Here is a 17,990-nt window from a genome sequence, read left to right as displayed (position 1 = left end):
CACTACCACCAACATATTTTACTGTTGGTATGACATCCTTTATGCGGTGTTAGTTTTACAATCACAAAAAGGCAATCACTTTTTCACACAGGGGCATGTAGATTTTCATTTTTTTTCTCTCTTAATAATAAAAAGTTTCATTTAAAAACTCCATTTTGTCTTCACCATCAGCCGACCTCACTTGCATTATTCACATTTTTGGTGAATTAGCAAAATACCCTCAAGGTGAACAGGAATACTTCGTAAAATAATGTGCAGCTTTAATGGGTTAGCTGACCTCCGCAGAGGTGCATACCCCTTCTCTGACACTTGATTGCTCTAAAGTTGCTTAAGGCTATGTCAGACAAAAAGTGACTGGTAAGTGAGTGGAGATGCAATGTCTGTGTTCACTTAAAAGAAAAGAGGACCACAGGGCACAGGAGGAAGCAAAGTAAAAGAAGCTTCAAATGCACACTATCCTTCACTTCCTCCTCCCAGCCATCACCCATTGTCTCTAATGTCGTATGGGAACTTGACTTTCAAGCCCTTGTTTGTCCTTCCAAGAGCCAATGAGGCAGCAGATCATGCTGGAGCTAGTCAGCCACATTCAGGGCTGTTCAAAATCACTTCCCACAGAATTGGAAGTCATTACACTCCAAGGAAATAGTGGAGAATTATAGTTAGAAACTGCCGTCTGTAAGTTACTGCTCATAAAGCAATTACGTGCGATGTAGTTAATCATCAGGCTCATGGAGCAAGAAGCTGATAGAGCATCTCAGGGAGTGACTGTGAAAGAACATACTGTATGTTTTTAATATCAAACTGTCCATCCACCCATTTTCTTCCGCTAATCTGGGTCCGGGTTTAGGGGGCAGCAGTCTTAGTTTGGAAGCCCAGGCTTCCTGATTGCCGGCCACCTCTTCCAGCTCCACCAGGGGGACACTGACACCTAGGTCTGCCCTGAATCCTCTTCCCAGTTGGGTATGGCCGGAACGCTTCACCAAGGAGGCGTCCAAAAGGCATACGGACTAGATGCCTCAGCCACCTCAACTGGCTCCTGTCGATGTGAAAGAGCAGCAGCTCTACTCCGAGCTCTTCCTAGTTGACCGAGCTCCTCACCATATCTTGTAGGGTGATTCCAACCACCCTACGGCGGAAACTCATTTTGGCCGCTCGTACCTGTGATCTTGCTCTTTCAGTCATTACCCAAAGTTTGTAACCATGACCACATCATCTGTAAATAGTATAGATGAGATTGAAAGGCCCCCAAACTGGACACCCTCAGCGCCTTGGCTGCACCTAGAAATTCTGTCCATAAAAATTATGAACAGAATCAGTGACAAAGGGCAGTCTTGGCAGAGGCCAACGTTCGCTGGGAATAGGCATGACTTGCTGCTGGCAATGTGCACCAGGCCCCTGCTCCAGTTGTACAATGACCAAGAGAGAAATGTTTATTATTTAGCCCAAGTAAACGCCATTTGCCATATTCTTACAATGAAAAAATATGGGGCATCGCTTAGTTTAACAGCTTTCACAAGAGTTGTCTCATCTGTTACCTTTAGAGCAGTGGTCCCCAACTTTTTTGACCCACGGACCGGCTTGTATTCCCACAAATCTCCCACGGACCGGGAGACAAATGTGCACATTAGCACTCAATAAGTCATCAAAACTTACCTTTATGCATTCCCACATAGTATCAGCATTTGACACCAAAAGTGAGGTGAAAGAAAAATGGTAAAAATACAGTAGTAGTCTATCTGTGCGGCATGAGATAAAGTTAGCACACGCACAATGGACATGCGTCAATTGAGACGGATGTAACAGAGAGAATCGGGCCACTTTTCAAAATAAAACATTAAAAAAAATGAAATAATGGAAATTGTTTTTTCTTTCTGTGCGGCCCGGTACCAAATGACCCACGGCCCGGTACCGGGCTGCGACCCGGGGGTTGAGGATCACTGCTTTAGAGTGCATGAACTATAAGTAGAAGCATAATTCACCCATGGATAAACAACTGTGATTAGATGGAGAAGGAAAGCTGTTACAATGACATTATCATGAAGAACACCCTTTATTGATCATTATCATTAAAACTGAACATCAAAGACCCCATGACATCTAGCTACCATTGCCCCACAGTAAGACAGTAAGGGAACTGGTGTATGCATTTCCCTTTGTATTTTCTTCTTTTTTTCAGAGAAACTTGTGTAGTGTTATTTAACTTAAAAATAAGCCTCTTCATTTGTAGCCGGAGGATCCGATTGGCTGTCCATGAAGACACAGGGCGGTCTTCCAGCCAAATTAAGGCCCTTACTGGTGCCGACTGCAGCGCAATAACCATCAGACGGCATCTGCGGGAAAAGGGTTTAAAAAACAAAAAAGGAATTCAAAGACCTTGTCTCCTTCAACGCCACAAAACTGCCCGTTTAGACTTTTCTAGGGAGCATCAAACATGGGACATTGAAAGGTGGAGAAAAGTTTTATTCTCTGATGAGAAAAAATTTAACCTTGACGGTCCAGATGGCTTCCAACGTTACTGGCATGACAAGCAGATCCCACTTGAGATGTTTTCTACCCGGCACAGTGGAGGGGGGTCCATCATGATCTGGGGTGCTTTTTCATTCAGTGTAACACTGGAGCTTCAGGTGGTGCAGGGTTGTCAAACGGCCTATTTCAGTTTAATTGTTGTTGTCAATTGTCAATTATATTACTTTTTCAAAGTACTTTTTGTCTCACTCCGGTTTTCTAGCAATTTTCCAACTGGTCTTAAGATTTTGATCAGGAGTGTATAAGCTAGTCTGTACGATGCAATTTGAGGGAAAATGAGGTTGGGAAAATTACAATTTTTTTTTAAACGGACCATACTCAATTTTATTTGAAGACACCTGCTGGAGAGGTTAACTTCTCAGTTTTAAGCAAGTCCGAAGCTTTTCTCCGTGCCACTCACACGCACACACACACACCCACACACACACACACACACACACACACACACATTACCTGGACGGATACGGCGACCCGTTCAAAAAAAGTGGCTCAAAGGTTGGACAAGTTAACAAACAGGAGGAATTATGATTCTAATTTTCAGATAATGGTGATGATTGAAGCAGAGTCATCAAACAACTGTCGAACAGCTAAGAAATATGACTGCGTGCATTCTCCGGTTAGCGTACAATATGGCCCGTGTCTTGTCGTGCTACTAATACAAAGTATGCTACACACATACACTGAGTCCATCTGTATTCTTAATATATATTATTTTTTAATCAGAAAACATTCTTCCTTTTTAGCATCCTATTAGCTAACGAACAAAATGGCAACCGGAACCGGAAGGTACATCGGCCGTCTATGATGTAATCAGTGGTTGACTCTTAAAAATGTTAACACAAACACGTTTTAATAGTTTTATAATTATAGTTTTACATGCATGAAACAATTCTAAATGTATATAAATTACGAATGAAAGGGATAAATGAACATTTACCTTCATTGAAAACTACTGGCCAAAGATATGATGTGGCAGCGAAACATGGATGTCTTTTCACAAGTAGTGCAGGTGTGCCATTTTTCACTTGTTGTTTTCCTTGCTTTTGAGGCTGAGGTGATGAACATATTAACTGTGGGAAAGTAATGGATGCCAGTCAGCAACACACTAATACACAGAGGGACAGTCAGTCCCTGATAATTACCCTGACAATATTCCAACAGCAGTCAGGTCACCCCAAGCTAATACCACACAAAGCTGCTTCTATTATCACCGCACACGTTTATGTGGCAGAGGAATTTGGATTTACAAGAAGATGAATGTCCTGTTGCTCGGATTCAGTCCCGAAATCTCATCTCTATTCGTTGAATTCCTGCAGGTCCCTAAAGAGGATGAGAATTATTCTGAGCTGCATGCAGTTTATTTAATGACTCAGCTCACAACCCCTAACCAGGAACTGGATATCACATTGTATGGATGATAATAACAACGTAACATTGGAAATGTATAAATTAGTCGTTTTTGAGTGGCTGAGAGGCATAAGATGAATTGAGTTACTCAGTAAACTCCTCAACATCCCACCAAAAGAATAGCCATTATAGTATGTGACAGGTTAAAAATAATAATGCTGCTGATTGCATCTGTCTCTTGAATCAGTTAGTCCAATCAGAATTCTCACAGCTTTGGATGATGATGAGTGGCCGCCACACTGAACTCTTTGTTTTGATACTGGTGGTGAATCATAATGTGCAACTGCAGCTTGTTACACTTTTGCGCCGGCCGTGTAAAAGCTTTTTGAGTACATTTGTCCTTTGCTGTCCTGTTGTTTGAAGCATCCCATGAATAATTGTAAGTTATCAACCGTCAAGGAAGCTGTTATGGACGACAAATGCTGACATTGACGAATGGGAGTAGATATGGATCAGGATTTTGGCCACATTTCAATAATCCACAGCCAAAATGTAGTGTGTGATGTCAGCAGTCAAAGCATGAAACTATAACGTGATGACATAGGATAGTCCAAATATCATACTTAATAATAATAATATACAGTAATAAAATAAATAATATCCTGTCCTGATGTGTTCTGGAAAAAAAGAACATCTTCAGGGCCATTGTGAGTGCTATCTTGAGGTCCTCAAGACAGATGGAGAGAGAGAGAGAGAATGGCCTCGCTGTTCCATCTTCAGATGACCACAAAGCTCTCTGTCAATCCTCTGTACTCTTCAGTTTCTCAATTCACACATGATGAAAATAATTTAAAAGTCAGAGCTATATCAAGGCTGGAACAGAGCCAGGTCTGACTACATGTTTATGACCTCTATACCTACATTGCTGTTTTCGCACTGCATGCTGCATGGCTACTACTGGATCAAATCCATAATACTGTATGCTTCTGGTGTAAAATACTCCCTGTGATGCAAACAAGCTGAGAATTGAACCATGTCCTTGTGCACGCACTGCACACATACTGATGGTGTGATTTGGCTTGTACCCCACAACCAAAACTGCCAATTCATCATATGTGTCACATGTAAATTATTCACAGATGCTGCAATTTTTTTGCACAATTTAACTGCTGAATGCAGAATGTGAATGCTGTACATGCACATGCTGCAGTTGCCGATGTTGACATTCTGTCATGTCCCTTTTTCATTGTATGTATGAGGTAATCAAAATAAATTTTTTATGGTCTTGCCCAGTGCTAAGCCATGCCAAGTGCTTCTGTTGTACTTGTATTTTGATACGTCATACATTTATAAAGCGTCTCTCTCATATCCTATTATGAGGCCACGCTCATACTAGGCAGTTCGTACTGGGCTTGAGCACGTTTGACACAAAAAAGGTGTTTTTTTTTTTTTTTTTTTTATTTATGTGAGTTTTTCTCAAGCATGGTAACACAAAGAGGCTCGACTGGACCTGGCTTGATTGCTCTTGCATGAGCTCATGCACGGTGCCCAACCTGGACGTGTTGTAAAATCAGTGTGATCATTCCTCTTGCCAGTTGTCAATGATAACTGACACAATGGAAATAGTGTAGTGAATGGAGGGTAACTGTGCTAAAGTATGGTACTATACAATTGGACTGCGGGCACTATACTGAAATCTCTGAATATTTTGTTGTTGTTTTTTCTTTGTTAAATAAATCGTTTCCAAATGGTTTGATGGATGATTTCGATCTATCTCTCAAGTCAGTGAAGTTTTTAATGATCTCTTTTTGGTAAAGTTGGTAAAGAAAAAACAGGAATGTTTGGTCTCAAAATCCAAAACTTGAAATAATAAAAACTGCAATCAGTTTTCCAATTTATTACAAATATTTGTCATTCTCCTTCACTAACTTTGGCCCAATGCATTTTCCATACCTCTGTGACTTGCAGATGGTTACAGAAGAGAACATTATTGCATTATTGCATTGAAGTCTTAAGATTTCGTGTTTCTCTGTGCATACTGAATGCAAATGCCATTAATTAGTCTTATCAGGCGATGGAATAAAGGGGACTCTGATGTGTAACTATCCTTTTTTCTTTTGCAGAAACCTCTTAGACAGAGACACGTTCTCCAAATCAGACCCATGTAAGTTTTTTTCTTTTTTTTTACAATGCTATTCCAAATGGGATATTCTGTGAGAACACAGTTCATTGACACTGCCTTTTTCACAGAAGTCTCACTTTTACATTTTGATAAGGTTAACTTTGATTCCGTTGGCCTTGCTGTTTGAAATTGTTCCTTCAATAACAGCATACCATTTGCGCAGTAATGTGACAGCCTTTGTCACACCGCGTATAAAGATAACTGTTTGATTACAAATGTATATCTTTTTGGTGAGACACACGCAAAAGCGCCATGGCAGCATTTTGGGGGATTTTACAAGAATGACAGAATGAGGGAGACATGTAACATAATTGGGAGGAGGTTCAAGCCCTTGGTGCAAATCAGCTGTAGAAAGAGAATATCACACTCAGCCTATTTTGTATTCAGCCTTGTTGTGTTCGCCCTCCTCAGCTTCATTTGAAGTCACAAAATCAAATTGGAACCAGGGAAATCCCACCATGAAGAAAATGTGTTTTGATTGCATGGCTTAAATTGTGTGCCAGGGGCCTTTAAGCACGCTCGCTTCTTTGTGTGCGGTTGCTTCATGTGGACTTTGATGCATTGCGGCGTCATCAAACTTGGCACTTCATTGTGCTGGGTGGGTGTGGCAGGATAATTAATGATGAATGTCTGCAAAGAAGACACAAAAACAAACACTGACTGAAGAAACGGCAATGACGCTTGACTGAAATCATTTAGTGACTCTTTTTGTTCTTTGGCTTTTTCCTTTTCCACAGTGGTGGTGTTGTACACCCAGGGTGTGGAATCCAAACAGTGGCGAGAGGTAAGACACCCCTCCCTCACTCAATAACACAAGTCAACCACATCCGTCACCAATTCTGACATACACCACCAATGAGGTGCCCGCAGGCATCAGGTCGCCCCCCAAAGACCACATGCGGTGCCCGCAAGCCTGCGTTTCATTCAGGTTTTCAGTTAATCATGTGAGAACACTAGAAAGAAATGGATTCAGAAATACAAAATGTGAGTCAGAGATACCAGCATTTTGTTAATGTTCTGGTAAAACAAGCATATTCGGTTTGTTTGGGTTGAAATAAGCTATGAAAATAAATGTTACAAAAATGAGTAGCTCTTGGCCATTTTCATTTTGTAAAAGTAGCTCTCACAAGAAACAACATTGGAGACCACTGACATACACTATATGATAGCAAACTCTGTGTTTACAATCACATCACTACTCTCCAGCTAAATGCTGTGAATGTCAATCATTTTGCTATTGATTGACCTTGCAAACATCCCCAGAGATTGCATTAGGCCCTCCCCCCCACCTTCAGGCTGTTGACCAATGGGTCCTAATTAGACCCAAGGGGCAAGTAGAAGCGAAAGAAGAAGAAAGCAAAGACTGCTAAAAGATGGCGGGTCCTTGTGGGAATATTCCAGCATCCCAGCAATTCCAGTGCATGCCTTTACAAAGAAGCAACATCTTAAAATGAACTTAAAAATCAGTTTGAGATTTTCACCTTATTGATGCTACTTTTTGAGCAGAAATATATCACACATAAAACAGAATAGTTTGCATGCTTAATCTTTCACACAGAGACATTTTATTGATTTACGTGTAGAAAACAATGTGACATATGTGTGAATTATGAATGAAATTGATAAATGAACATTTAACATCACTTTTGCCTCGTTGGTTAACAGTGATGAACTAGCCACACATGGAAACATTTTCAGGTCAAAACGGCAATTAATTTTAGCGTTTCAGCCACTCATCCGCACAGAAACAGCATTCCAGCGTGGGAAAATCTGAATACGTCGGCGTGTCGTTTTGTGTAGACAGCCGACACTGCTGTTTTACGAAAACGATGACGTCACCGACCCAACGCCACCCCATCACTGTCACATAACCAGAAGTGAGCTTTGACAGCAAGCCAACATAATATCCGAATATTTTGACTGACTTGACTCACCCCAGTCGACATTCTTCTGGTATTTTGTTGTCTTATACACCATAATGACTCGCAGAAGTAATTCCACTTCTTGTAAGTCTAGATGAGCCCTGGAAAGTGTAAAACGGGCTTATACGCATCTGTTCTTCTTCTATGGTTTGGTGTGTCATGTTGTTCCATCTGCGTGTCCGCACCACACATAGGTGTGCTTCGTGTTGCATCGTTTTCACTCAGTGATCCGTTCCCATCTGGATGTGACTATTTACTAATCCGGCACAGTGTGGACACAAATTTTTTTCATCCCGGCAAGAAAAAAAAATGTCAAGAGAGTTCCCGTGTAGACAGGGCCTGAGATGAGTGATCTATAAAAAAGAAAAAAAACAAGGAAGGAGAAGGAAGGGAGGAGACCAATACGAGTGGTTTACCATTCTGGTTGCATTTTATGAACAAATAAACCACACACACACACACACACGATTAAATGACTCCCAGGCCGGTATACAGTATGTCTACAGTGTCCCAACTGTAAAAAACACACTCTCCATTCTTCCAGAGTCACAAATGTGTGGATGCGGCCCTCAGTGGAAAAGGTTTGGACACCCCTGCTCTAGCCAGAATCTAGTGCCAGTGTAAACAAAATCTGCATGGATAATATTGCATTTGTTTAATTTCATGAATGATGTGATTGGTACCCAGTAGAGCACGGACCTCTAACAAGGCCTGTAGTGCCACATTTGGTAATAATGGTGCATTATGTAAAATGTAATACATTTTCACCTCATTATATAATAACACTGCATTTTGTCATAATCTGCAATATTTTTTTGTAAAATTTTTTAATAAACTTTGCTGACTTTTGCATAACTTTTGCAAAGTGTAAGCTATTACATATTATTATTATTTTTAATTACAAAATGCAGAAATGTTTATTGCAAAATGCGTTAAAGAATTTTATTACAAAATACGACATATTATTACAAACTGCGGTGTTATTACATAATAAGGTGAAAATATATTAGATCAAATCAATAGTGTTCACTGTTTTTGTACTTTGCGATGCGGTCTTTCTTGAATTCAAGCGTGTTTCTCACCTTCTTCATTGCCTAATTGCTGGTACTCACAACTTTCTTTGGCTTCATTGCAGGTTATTTATCAGTCGTACTCAATAAAAAAAAAAAACATGGCGGCTGAGTCACCAACGCATGGAATGCACTTGATTCAACGGAATAATACTTTACAGGGCAAACGGACTACTTTGTGACATGAAATGTTGCATGATAACCAAGACATTGTGCGAAAACCGCGGCAAAATTTTGGCCAAAATTTTTGTTGAAAACCAAGTCATATGAAAACTAGGCCATTCGAATCCCATGGTTTGACTGCACGAGGCAGTGTCATGCACAGGAGCAGTGTTTGGTAAGCACCTTATACGGCTGTCATCTCTGGTTACACTGCCCCACCTGAGCTTTTCACCAGTGGGTGCAGCTGCAGCGTCTCTCCCTATTTGAGACAGAGGTCTGCTGATGCAGCTGACAGCCCAGTCAAGCTGTGAGCTATTGATAAAGCTAAGCGGGTCATTTCATTGACACTCTGCCATGTAATGTGTTTTTGTTCTCTGGAGGGTAGATATGGTTGGTGGGTTGGTTGGAGTACCTTTCACTTACAACCAAGCCGTGATCCAATTATTGTTCCATAGTGCATCCTTCCTACTGGGTGCTGCTCATTCACATCTCTCTCGAAGAATTTGATATGCTTATGGATGAACTGTGTTTTAATTGTCTGCCTCCTTTTACCTCGAGAATAATTACTCGTCAAATGACGAGTAACTGCTGAACATGCTTGTGACAGTCTTACAGTGTGTTGTTTTGTGTCAAAGTCAGTTTACTGATTTCTGATGAAGGCATGGTATGGAATTATCAACTTTAACGGTGTTTAATATTGGTGGACCTGCCTGGTCATGTCTTATGTTATCTTAGTACTAACATCTATGATAGCAGCCACTGTGGCCCGGTCTTGTCCACTTGAAACAAATATGCACCTCTCTCCTTACTTCTCCCTTCTGGGGAAAAGTGTGCACATGCTGACATTAAAGAGTTTACTTTCATTCCTACTTGAATACTGTTGCTAAAACAGCAGCACCTACCAAAACTATGATCACTATTACCATCTGCCACTCAAACAATTTCTCAGAGTCACTTAGTATGTGGCCAGTTGGCCCTGGGCTTGCTCCGCAATGCTGTGTAATCCATTTTTTTCTTTACTTGAACTCCCCCATTGACAGTTACAAAGCATTTTAGACAGTTTTCAATTTCCATACAGCTCTCTCAGCTGAGCAACTGATAAAATAAAGAACCCTGAAGCTTAAATTCTTAGAAGTCAATCTTTCTATTATATTATTGACTTTGATGGAGGCAGCACAGTGGCCCAGTGGTTGGCACTGTCACTTCACAGCAATAAGTTTCTGGGTTTGGAATTTACAAGTAGTTTTCTGTGGGTATACCCACAGTCCAGCAGTATTGCAGTACAGTATTAGGTTAACAACTCAACATTTCTCATAGGGGTTAATGTGAATGATCATCTGTTTTATGTGTCAGTCTTACGATTGACAGTAGCTTAGTCCAAGTTTTACACTACCAGTCAACCTATGTCAGCCGGGGCTGTCTTCAGCCTCCCTGGTCTCCTAATGGCCCTGTGCAGTATTTTGATGATGTGCCAGTTTTGACAGAGGAAGAAGCATTGCTGTATCTTTAATTGAGACTCTGCTCTCTCGCTCAATTTTCTGCTGATTCCGCCTCCTTTTATGAAGCGAATGCACTGTCATCCCCTGCTGTCATGTTCTTCTACCACCACTGCACAAGGCTCTTGGTCACCCTGTGGAGACCCCACATCTTGGCAGCCTCAGGGGCAAAATTTGGAGGGAGTATCCCAGGTGCTGTGTGTGCCTCAAATTGTCAAAAAGCTGCCTGGATGCCTTAAGATAAGGTGCATGTCTGTTGAAATGACTTCATTTCTGAATTGTGGCCCACTGGATGCGATTACAAAGGGGTGATCCTGTAATCCTGCTATAGCTTCAGTCCCTCATCAACACTCCATTTTCTGTATTATTGACTACTTCATTCTGGAGAGCCTTAAATCACTTCACTTCTCTTTGAAATATTAACTCTGGATGCAATTAGCATTGGTTATGTTTGTGCTGGAAGTTTGGTTTGTTGACTCGCAAATAATCTCAGAGGGGCTTTCACCATTATATTAATAAATTTAACTGAACTCAAAAGTAGGTCTCATACCCGCCTAAGTGGGTCACGGACTGTGGTCACATTACTACCGTACAAACTGATTTTTGAATGCAAGATGGCAAAATAATGATATTACCAGGGGTATTTAAAATGTGGAATTTCCATCTTCTTCTGCTTATCCGAGGTTGGGCCGCGGGTGCAATAGCCTAGGCATGGAAACGCAGACTTCCCTCTCCCCCGACTACTTTGTCCATCTCCTCCTCCTGGCGGATCCCAAGGCGTTCCCAGGACAGTTGAAAGCCATACTCTCGCCAATGTGTCCTGGGTTTTCCTCGAGGCCTGCTACCGGCCGCACGTGCCCTGAATAATGTCCACATCTGTCAGTATGGAAATCCCTTTTGTCATGGTCAGTCACTTACACTGTACCATTGTCAAATCCTCGGATACTGTTGTAATTTGTGGTGCGTGTATAGGATCTTAGCAGTTAAAATGAGTTGAATTCAGATTAAGAATTTCTTCTGGAAGCAAGGTAATAAAATGTCATGTGCTCGTGTGATTTCCCTGGTGACAAATGTTTGGCAGAGGTCTGACCGCTCTTTTTTGTTGATCTACACTTTTTATTCCAGTACAGCTATCATCCTCACTTTCTTAATAGATTCCTTGTGTAAAGGTGAATATTTTTTACCAGATGCAAACCACTGCTCCTTGGGTTAAAGTGGTGCAGCAGTGGTGTGGAATTAATTATATTAGTGTAATTGGACCCACAGAAGTACTTTCCTTCGTCTTGTCTTTTCTGCAGCATGATGAGAGAAGCACAAGAGTGTACAATTATTGACTGATGCTAATCAAAGTTCTGATCCAAAGCTGCAATGATGTGTCGGTTTTGAGATCCTTGTTTGTCTGTTTGTGCTTTTTCTCCATGTTCCGATCCAGTTTGGGAGAACAGAGGTGATAGACAACACGCTAAACCCTGACTTTGTCAGGAAGTACATCCTGGACTACTTCTTTGAAGAGAAGCAGAACCTGCGCTTTGATGTGTGAGTTATCCACTTTGATCAGACCCTCTGAGGACACAGCAAGGTGTGCGTGTTCCACATACAAGTATATGCCAGTGCTCCAAATCTTCCTGTTTTTTTTCAACCACAAGCTCAACGTACCCCCTCATCTCCACATTCCCTCTTTCTCTAACCTGACTCTCATTTTCTCATCTTCTGGCTTCCCTCCCTTGTCTCCAGATCGTCTCTCTCTCCTGAGGAATTATTCATTGGCACTGTGTCTCAATAGAGAGTATAAGAGTGATAAATATTTCATATAAAGTTTTATCTTTAATCTCCCAACTGCTGAAGCAAACCAAGTATTCTAAAAGTCGCCAAGACCCATGTGCCTTGCTTTTCCACACATATAGGAGCTCCCTTTGTCCTGGCGAGTGGGTCAGGAAGGTAGACTTTCATTTTGAGATCTCTGAGAATCAAATCAGAACCATTGGTGCACTCCACCCTTCTCCTGAAAATCAAAGAGCTATGTTTTGGAAAGTCCTTTCTTTTGCTTAACCTCAAGCATGATCGACTGTCTGGTCTCCGGGGAGCTTTATTCTCTTAAAGAATTCATTTGCATGCTATCTGTGGATTTGGACAGCAGGGAGCCTATCCCAGCACAATTAGAGTGACTCATCTACATCTCTTTTATCACAGAGGAGCAAGCCAAGGCCTTCTGGAATTTAATTACTATTACATTAACTTTGACTGGCAGTTGCGTGAAACTTTAGCTTTTTTAGCTGGGGTATTGTGTAGGAAATTACATTCATAACCCATAGCACAACTTCCTTCATTACTTGTACAATGGAACACCTAAATTGGAATGCTCCTATGGTTGCACAAAACTTTGGAATTCTGACCACTAACATCTGGAGGAAAAGTGGGTCATCAAGCAACTGGAGGGTTAGCGGTTTGAATCCCGCTTCTTCCATCACAGTCACTGTTATTGGGCAAGACGCTTCACCCATTTTTCCCCCGGGGTTGCTCACAAAGGGATGCTGTGCTGACTTACAGCTGGTCACATGGGGGCACACAGTGGCTACCCACTGCTCATCAAGAGGATGTGTTAAAATTGAACACATCCTGCATTTAACTGTTAAATGCAGAGAGACATTTCATGGTACATTGTGTACAGTCATCCCTCGTTTATCATGGTTAATTGGTTCCAGCCCTGACCGTAATAGGTAAATTTCCGCAAAGTAGGATTCAATATTAATAAATGGAACATTTTTGTAGTTGAAACATAGAGTATCTGTTTATGACACATAATGTTTTTTAACATTATTAGAACCTTGTAGACATTAAATAACACCTTTATACTCCTATTACATAATATAGTACAGTTGACGCCCCTAAAAGGTAAATAATCCGTTCCGAGAACGTTTACGTTATCGGGTTTTTACATTATACGAAAAATAATACGTAAAATAATACGTAAAATACATGTAAATAGCCTAATCCGTTCCAAGATCTTCCCAAACTCACCCCTTTGGCCCTTCAAAATATTCAAAGTCCACCAAATATGGTGGGAAAATATGAGAAAATGTTAGCATAAACATAGTAAGTAACATTCCAGTATAAAATAAGGTAATAAATAAGATTACTGTAAATGAATAAAACTGAAAAACACGATGAGGAAGTGAGGTTGAAGCCCGTCTCTCACACAAACTCACGTACGAGCTGTATAAGTCAGCCAATGAGATGAGAGCGTAGGCGGTGCCCTGATAATCAGCCAATGAGATGAGAGCGTAAGCGGTGCCCCGATAATCAGCCAATGAGATGAGAGCGTAGGCGGTGCCCCGATAATCAGCCAATGAGAGCGTGAAGCTCAGAAGGCGTCACCAAGTGTACTCTGTTAGTCATGGAAAATGTTTCCCTCTCTCTGTCGCGTGAGCTATTCAAATCGAATTTCTGAACTTGCACCGACTTGACGCTTTACGTTATATGGAATTTCTTACGTAATACGATGCAAAAACTTTACATAAATTCTTTATGTTCAGTGGAATTTATGTAAAAGGAGGTTTACGTTATGCGAGGTACTACTGTATACTGTATGATAATAAGACATAATAACTCACTGTTAGCTTTGGGAAAGTCCCTTATTGGTGAAGTATCTCAAACATAATGTGGGTCAATCGCATGGTATTAACAAAAAGAAAAATCATCATCCATCCTCACTATGACGTTTGTCACTTGTTTGTCACAGGACAGCCAGTCTAACATTAATCTGCCATACAAAGACATACACTCGGACAATACTGCTAGCTTTGTTAACACCACATTGCGCACCACTTATGTGCAGGCTACGGGATCTCTGAAATAACACAAGAGACAGATGAATAGAAAGATACTTTATTCATCTCCAAGAGAAATTGACATTTCCAGCAGTTTTGCAAAAATGCCACAATAAACTTAATCAGTTCAAATTAAAACAAGCAAGGCAAGATAGGAGAGACAAGAAAAATAAGAAAATAGAATAAGAATAAATACATAAAGAAATACGGAACAGATGCATATACAGTAAGGTAATAAGTCCATTCCTGTGTGTGTATTTTATCGTTCCCCCTCTGTTGAATGATCTGCTCAGTCTTTCAGTGGAGCAGCACAGTGATAGTAATCTGCCACTGAAACTGATCTTCTGTTGGGAGATGATGCTGTGCATTGGATGATGCTGCTTTTGCATGACGGCCGCCACTTTAACGATAGCAAGCTACCGAGCTAACTAGTTAGCCTCCAATTTATTTATCCTAAACTTAAGAACAGGTTTAAAACTGAGTGGGGAAGAAAGACAAAGTAAGAAGCCAAAAACATACCACTTCCACGTGGAATGGGAGGAGAACTTTTTTTCAATATGTCATGTCGTACTGGCTGTAAGTTAAGGTAATGTAATGTAAAGAAATGTATTGTCAATGTAACATTACTGACGCGTAGTGAACATAATACTACATATGACTTGCCTTTCAATATTTTTTTACTAATAATAGGCCATAGTTAACCACAACAGCGCTAATTAATTAATTAATACATTTTTGAAAAATCGCGATTTGTTTGAACACCAATGTAGCGAGGGACAACTGCCTGTGATAAAGTTCAATCAATCATCAAATCAAAATTCTGAAATGCAGTGTTTCCAATGTACAATGTCCACCATGCTTATATATTTTATATTCAATAAGGCTCTGCAAGTTTTATGGAAAATAGTCCACTTAAAATGCACACGTTTTTGTAGGATTCCTTTCTAAAAAGAAGGACCTTAATGATCACTGCTCTTGGTGTGCTTTCAGGTATGATATTGATTCAAAAAGTCCCGATCTGGCCAAGCATGTAAGTAAAACCCCTTCTGTGAACTTTGAGTCTAAGTGCACATTGTAGTCCTTAATATCATTCATCATTGTATGTGCATGTCTTTCACCTTTGGATTTTAATGGAAATCAAAACTGACGGCACCCAAGCCCTCAAATGAGTAAATTAGGCTTCATTTCACACTGTTTTTTTTTTTTTAGCTTTTCTTCTCACCTTTGACAAAGTGTAAGGTTTTATTCCTCCGGAGGTCTACTAATCAAAGTTACATTTGCATCACACACACACTCTGCATGTGATTATCACATTGTTTCAGCATATTATCTTTCCAATTAGTATTTACATTCTTCAAGAAAACATATAAGCTATTCTAAATTCATTGAAAAATACATTATTTTGTGGTGTTTTATGTATAAATGACAAAAGTGAAGTCATCCTTCAATTGATGCTGAATTGACGAGTATTACAAACAACATTTGTTTTGAATACTACCAGACTTCACACCACTCGTGATGTTTGTGCCGCTGCATTGATTTCATTGTTATGTTGTGGTTTTAAAACCTGCCGTGCTGTAGAAACAGATGGCTGTTAAAAGCCTTTCTGCCTCCACTCCTCCACTCATTGTCCTCTTGTGAGTTTCTTTTAATTTTCTCAGACTTTACCCTCACCGCATTATGCCGAGCTGCTCTTTCAAATTCACCTTTTGCTCTTCTTTTTATTTTGCACTTGGTTGATGACGCTCTGATTATTTGAGTGGTGTGCCTTCTGTTCCATGATATGCTCTGTTGTGTCACTGCTGCTGCCCGGTCTCTCTCTCTTTTCCTCCTCCTCCTTCTCCACTTCGGAAAAAGCCAACCGACTTTAACGTACGTGTCTGCCTCAGATGTCCTAATTAATAACTGCACAATGCTTATAATGATGGTCAACTCCTCATCGACTCTCCTTGTTACTCCGTTGACACACCCTCCCTTTGCCCCAACCTGCGCCTCTCTCCATGGCACTTATTGTCCCCCTCATGGCAGGATTTCCTGGGACAGGTCTACTGTACACTGGGGGAGATTGTGGGCTCTCCTGCGAGCCGCTTGGAGAAGCCTTTGGGGTAAGTTGCCTATTTAAGTCACTTAAGCAGTATGGTTTGGTTCAGTTACAGTGGTGTGAAAAAGTGTTTGCCTCCTTCCTGATTTCTTATATTTTGCATGTTTGTCACACTTAAATGTTTCAGATCATCAAACCAATTTAAATATTAGTCAATGACAACACAACTGAACACAAAATGCAGTTTTTAAATGAAACTTTTTATTATTAAGGGAGGGAAAAAAATCCAAACCTACGTGGCTCTGTGTGAAAAAGTGATTGCCTCCTAAACCTAATAACTGGTTGGGCCACCGTTAGCAACAACAACTGTAATCAAGCGTTTGTGATAACTTGCAATGAGTGTCTTACAGCACTGTGGAGGAATTTTGGCCCACTCATCTTTGCAGAATTGTTGTAATTCGCAACATTGGAGGGTTTTCGAGCATGAACCGCCTTTTTAAGGTCATGCCACAGCATCTCAATAGGCTTCAGGTCAGGACTTTGACTAGGCCACTCCAAAGTCTTTTGTTTTTCTTCAGCCATTCAGAGGTGGACTTGCTGGTGTGCTTTGGATCATTGTCCTGCTGCAGAACCCAAGTTGGTTTCAGCTTTAGGTCACGAACACATGACAGGACATTAGCCTTCAGGATTTTTTTGTAGACAGCAGAATTCATAGTTCAATTAATCACAGCAAGTTTTCCATGTCTTGAAGCAGCAAATCAGCCCCAGACCATCACACTACCACCAACATATTTTACAGTTTGTATGATGTTCTTTTTCTGAAATGTTGTGTTACTTTTACACCAGATGCTATCTGTTAATATGTTAATGTTAAATGGCCTAATATGGCCTAAAATCCATATTGCAATATATATTGCAGCCTCTTGTGATAACAATATATATCAAAACATATTCTTTGGCATATAAATGAGCACACTAGTGATGTGCTGCTCGATACTGAAATATTGATCCTTCCGATACCAACTCTTCATGCTCTAAAGTCGATTGTGAAATCAAAATAGTGATACTTTTCATACTTGAGATATATGATTTTGTCCTTTGTTTTTTCTAATGTTGCATATTACCCTGGCTAAATCACCCTACCACCTCAGTATACTTCAGGGTTTAAAATAAATCAATAAATTACTATGATGTTGTATTCTTTATGATTTGAAATAGAGTACACTACTTTTTAAAATTTACCAGACAGATTATGCTGGGGTGCTCTCCAGCACCCCTCTGGGTACTCTGGCTGGGTACTCTGCACTGCCGTTCGGCATACGCACAAACGACAGTCAGGACCCTTTCCCCAACCCGAAGGCGTAGGGAAATGACCCTCTTGTTAACCGGGGATGACTCCAACACAGAGGCACCAAGC

At 40.6% G+C, this 17,990-nt stretch overlaps 1 protein-coding gene across 5 annotated transcripts in view; it reads left to right on the top strand.

Annotated features, from left to right (window-relative positions):
- The window catches only part of cpne5a (copine Va), a 125,613-nt gene that overhangs the window by 17,948 nt on the left and 89,675 nt on the right, over positions 1-17,990 (top strand). For 2 of the 5 annotated variants that reach the window (XR_008570097.1, XM_054774169.1), the window contains exons 2-6: positions 5,997-6,037; positions 6,793-6,839; positions 12,138-12,241; positions 15,523-15,562; positions 16,561-16,637. Coding sequence is in view for 3 of the 5 variants with exons in the window: in XM_054774169.1 (XP_054630144.1) it covers positions 5,997-6,037; positions 6,793-6,839; positions 12,138-12,241; positions 15,523-15,562; positions 16,561-16,637 (309 nt within the window). In the remaining 2 variants the exon portion in view is untranslated. Of the gene's footprint in view, positions 1-5,996; positions 6,038-6,792; positions 6,840-12,137; positions 12,242-15,522; positions 15,563-15,605; positions 16,405-16,560; positions 16,638-17,990 lie in introns of those variants that run through there. The other 3 variants (XM_054774161.1, XM_054774178.1, XM_054774189.1) reach the window with 3 other exon arrangements.

This window comes from Dunckerocampus dactyliophorus, chromosome 1, assembly GCF_027744805.1.
Source record: "Dunckerocampus dactyliophorus isolate RoL2022-P2 chromosome 1, RoL_Ddac_1.1, whole genome shotgun sequence".
NCBI classification, from domain to species: Eukaryota; Metazoa; Chordata; class Actinopteri; order Syngnathiformes; family Syngnathidae; genus Dunckerocampus; species Dunckerocampus dactyliophorus.
The sequence above is the reverse complement of the archived record's forward strand: the minus strand, read 5'-3'. Positions and strand labels throughout refer to the sequence as shown.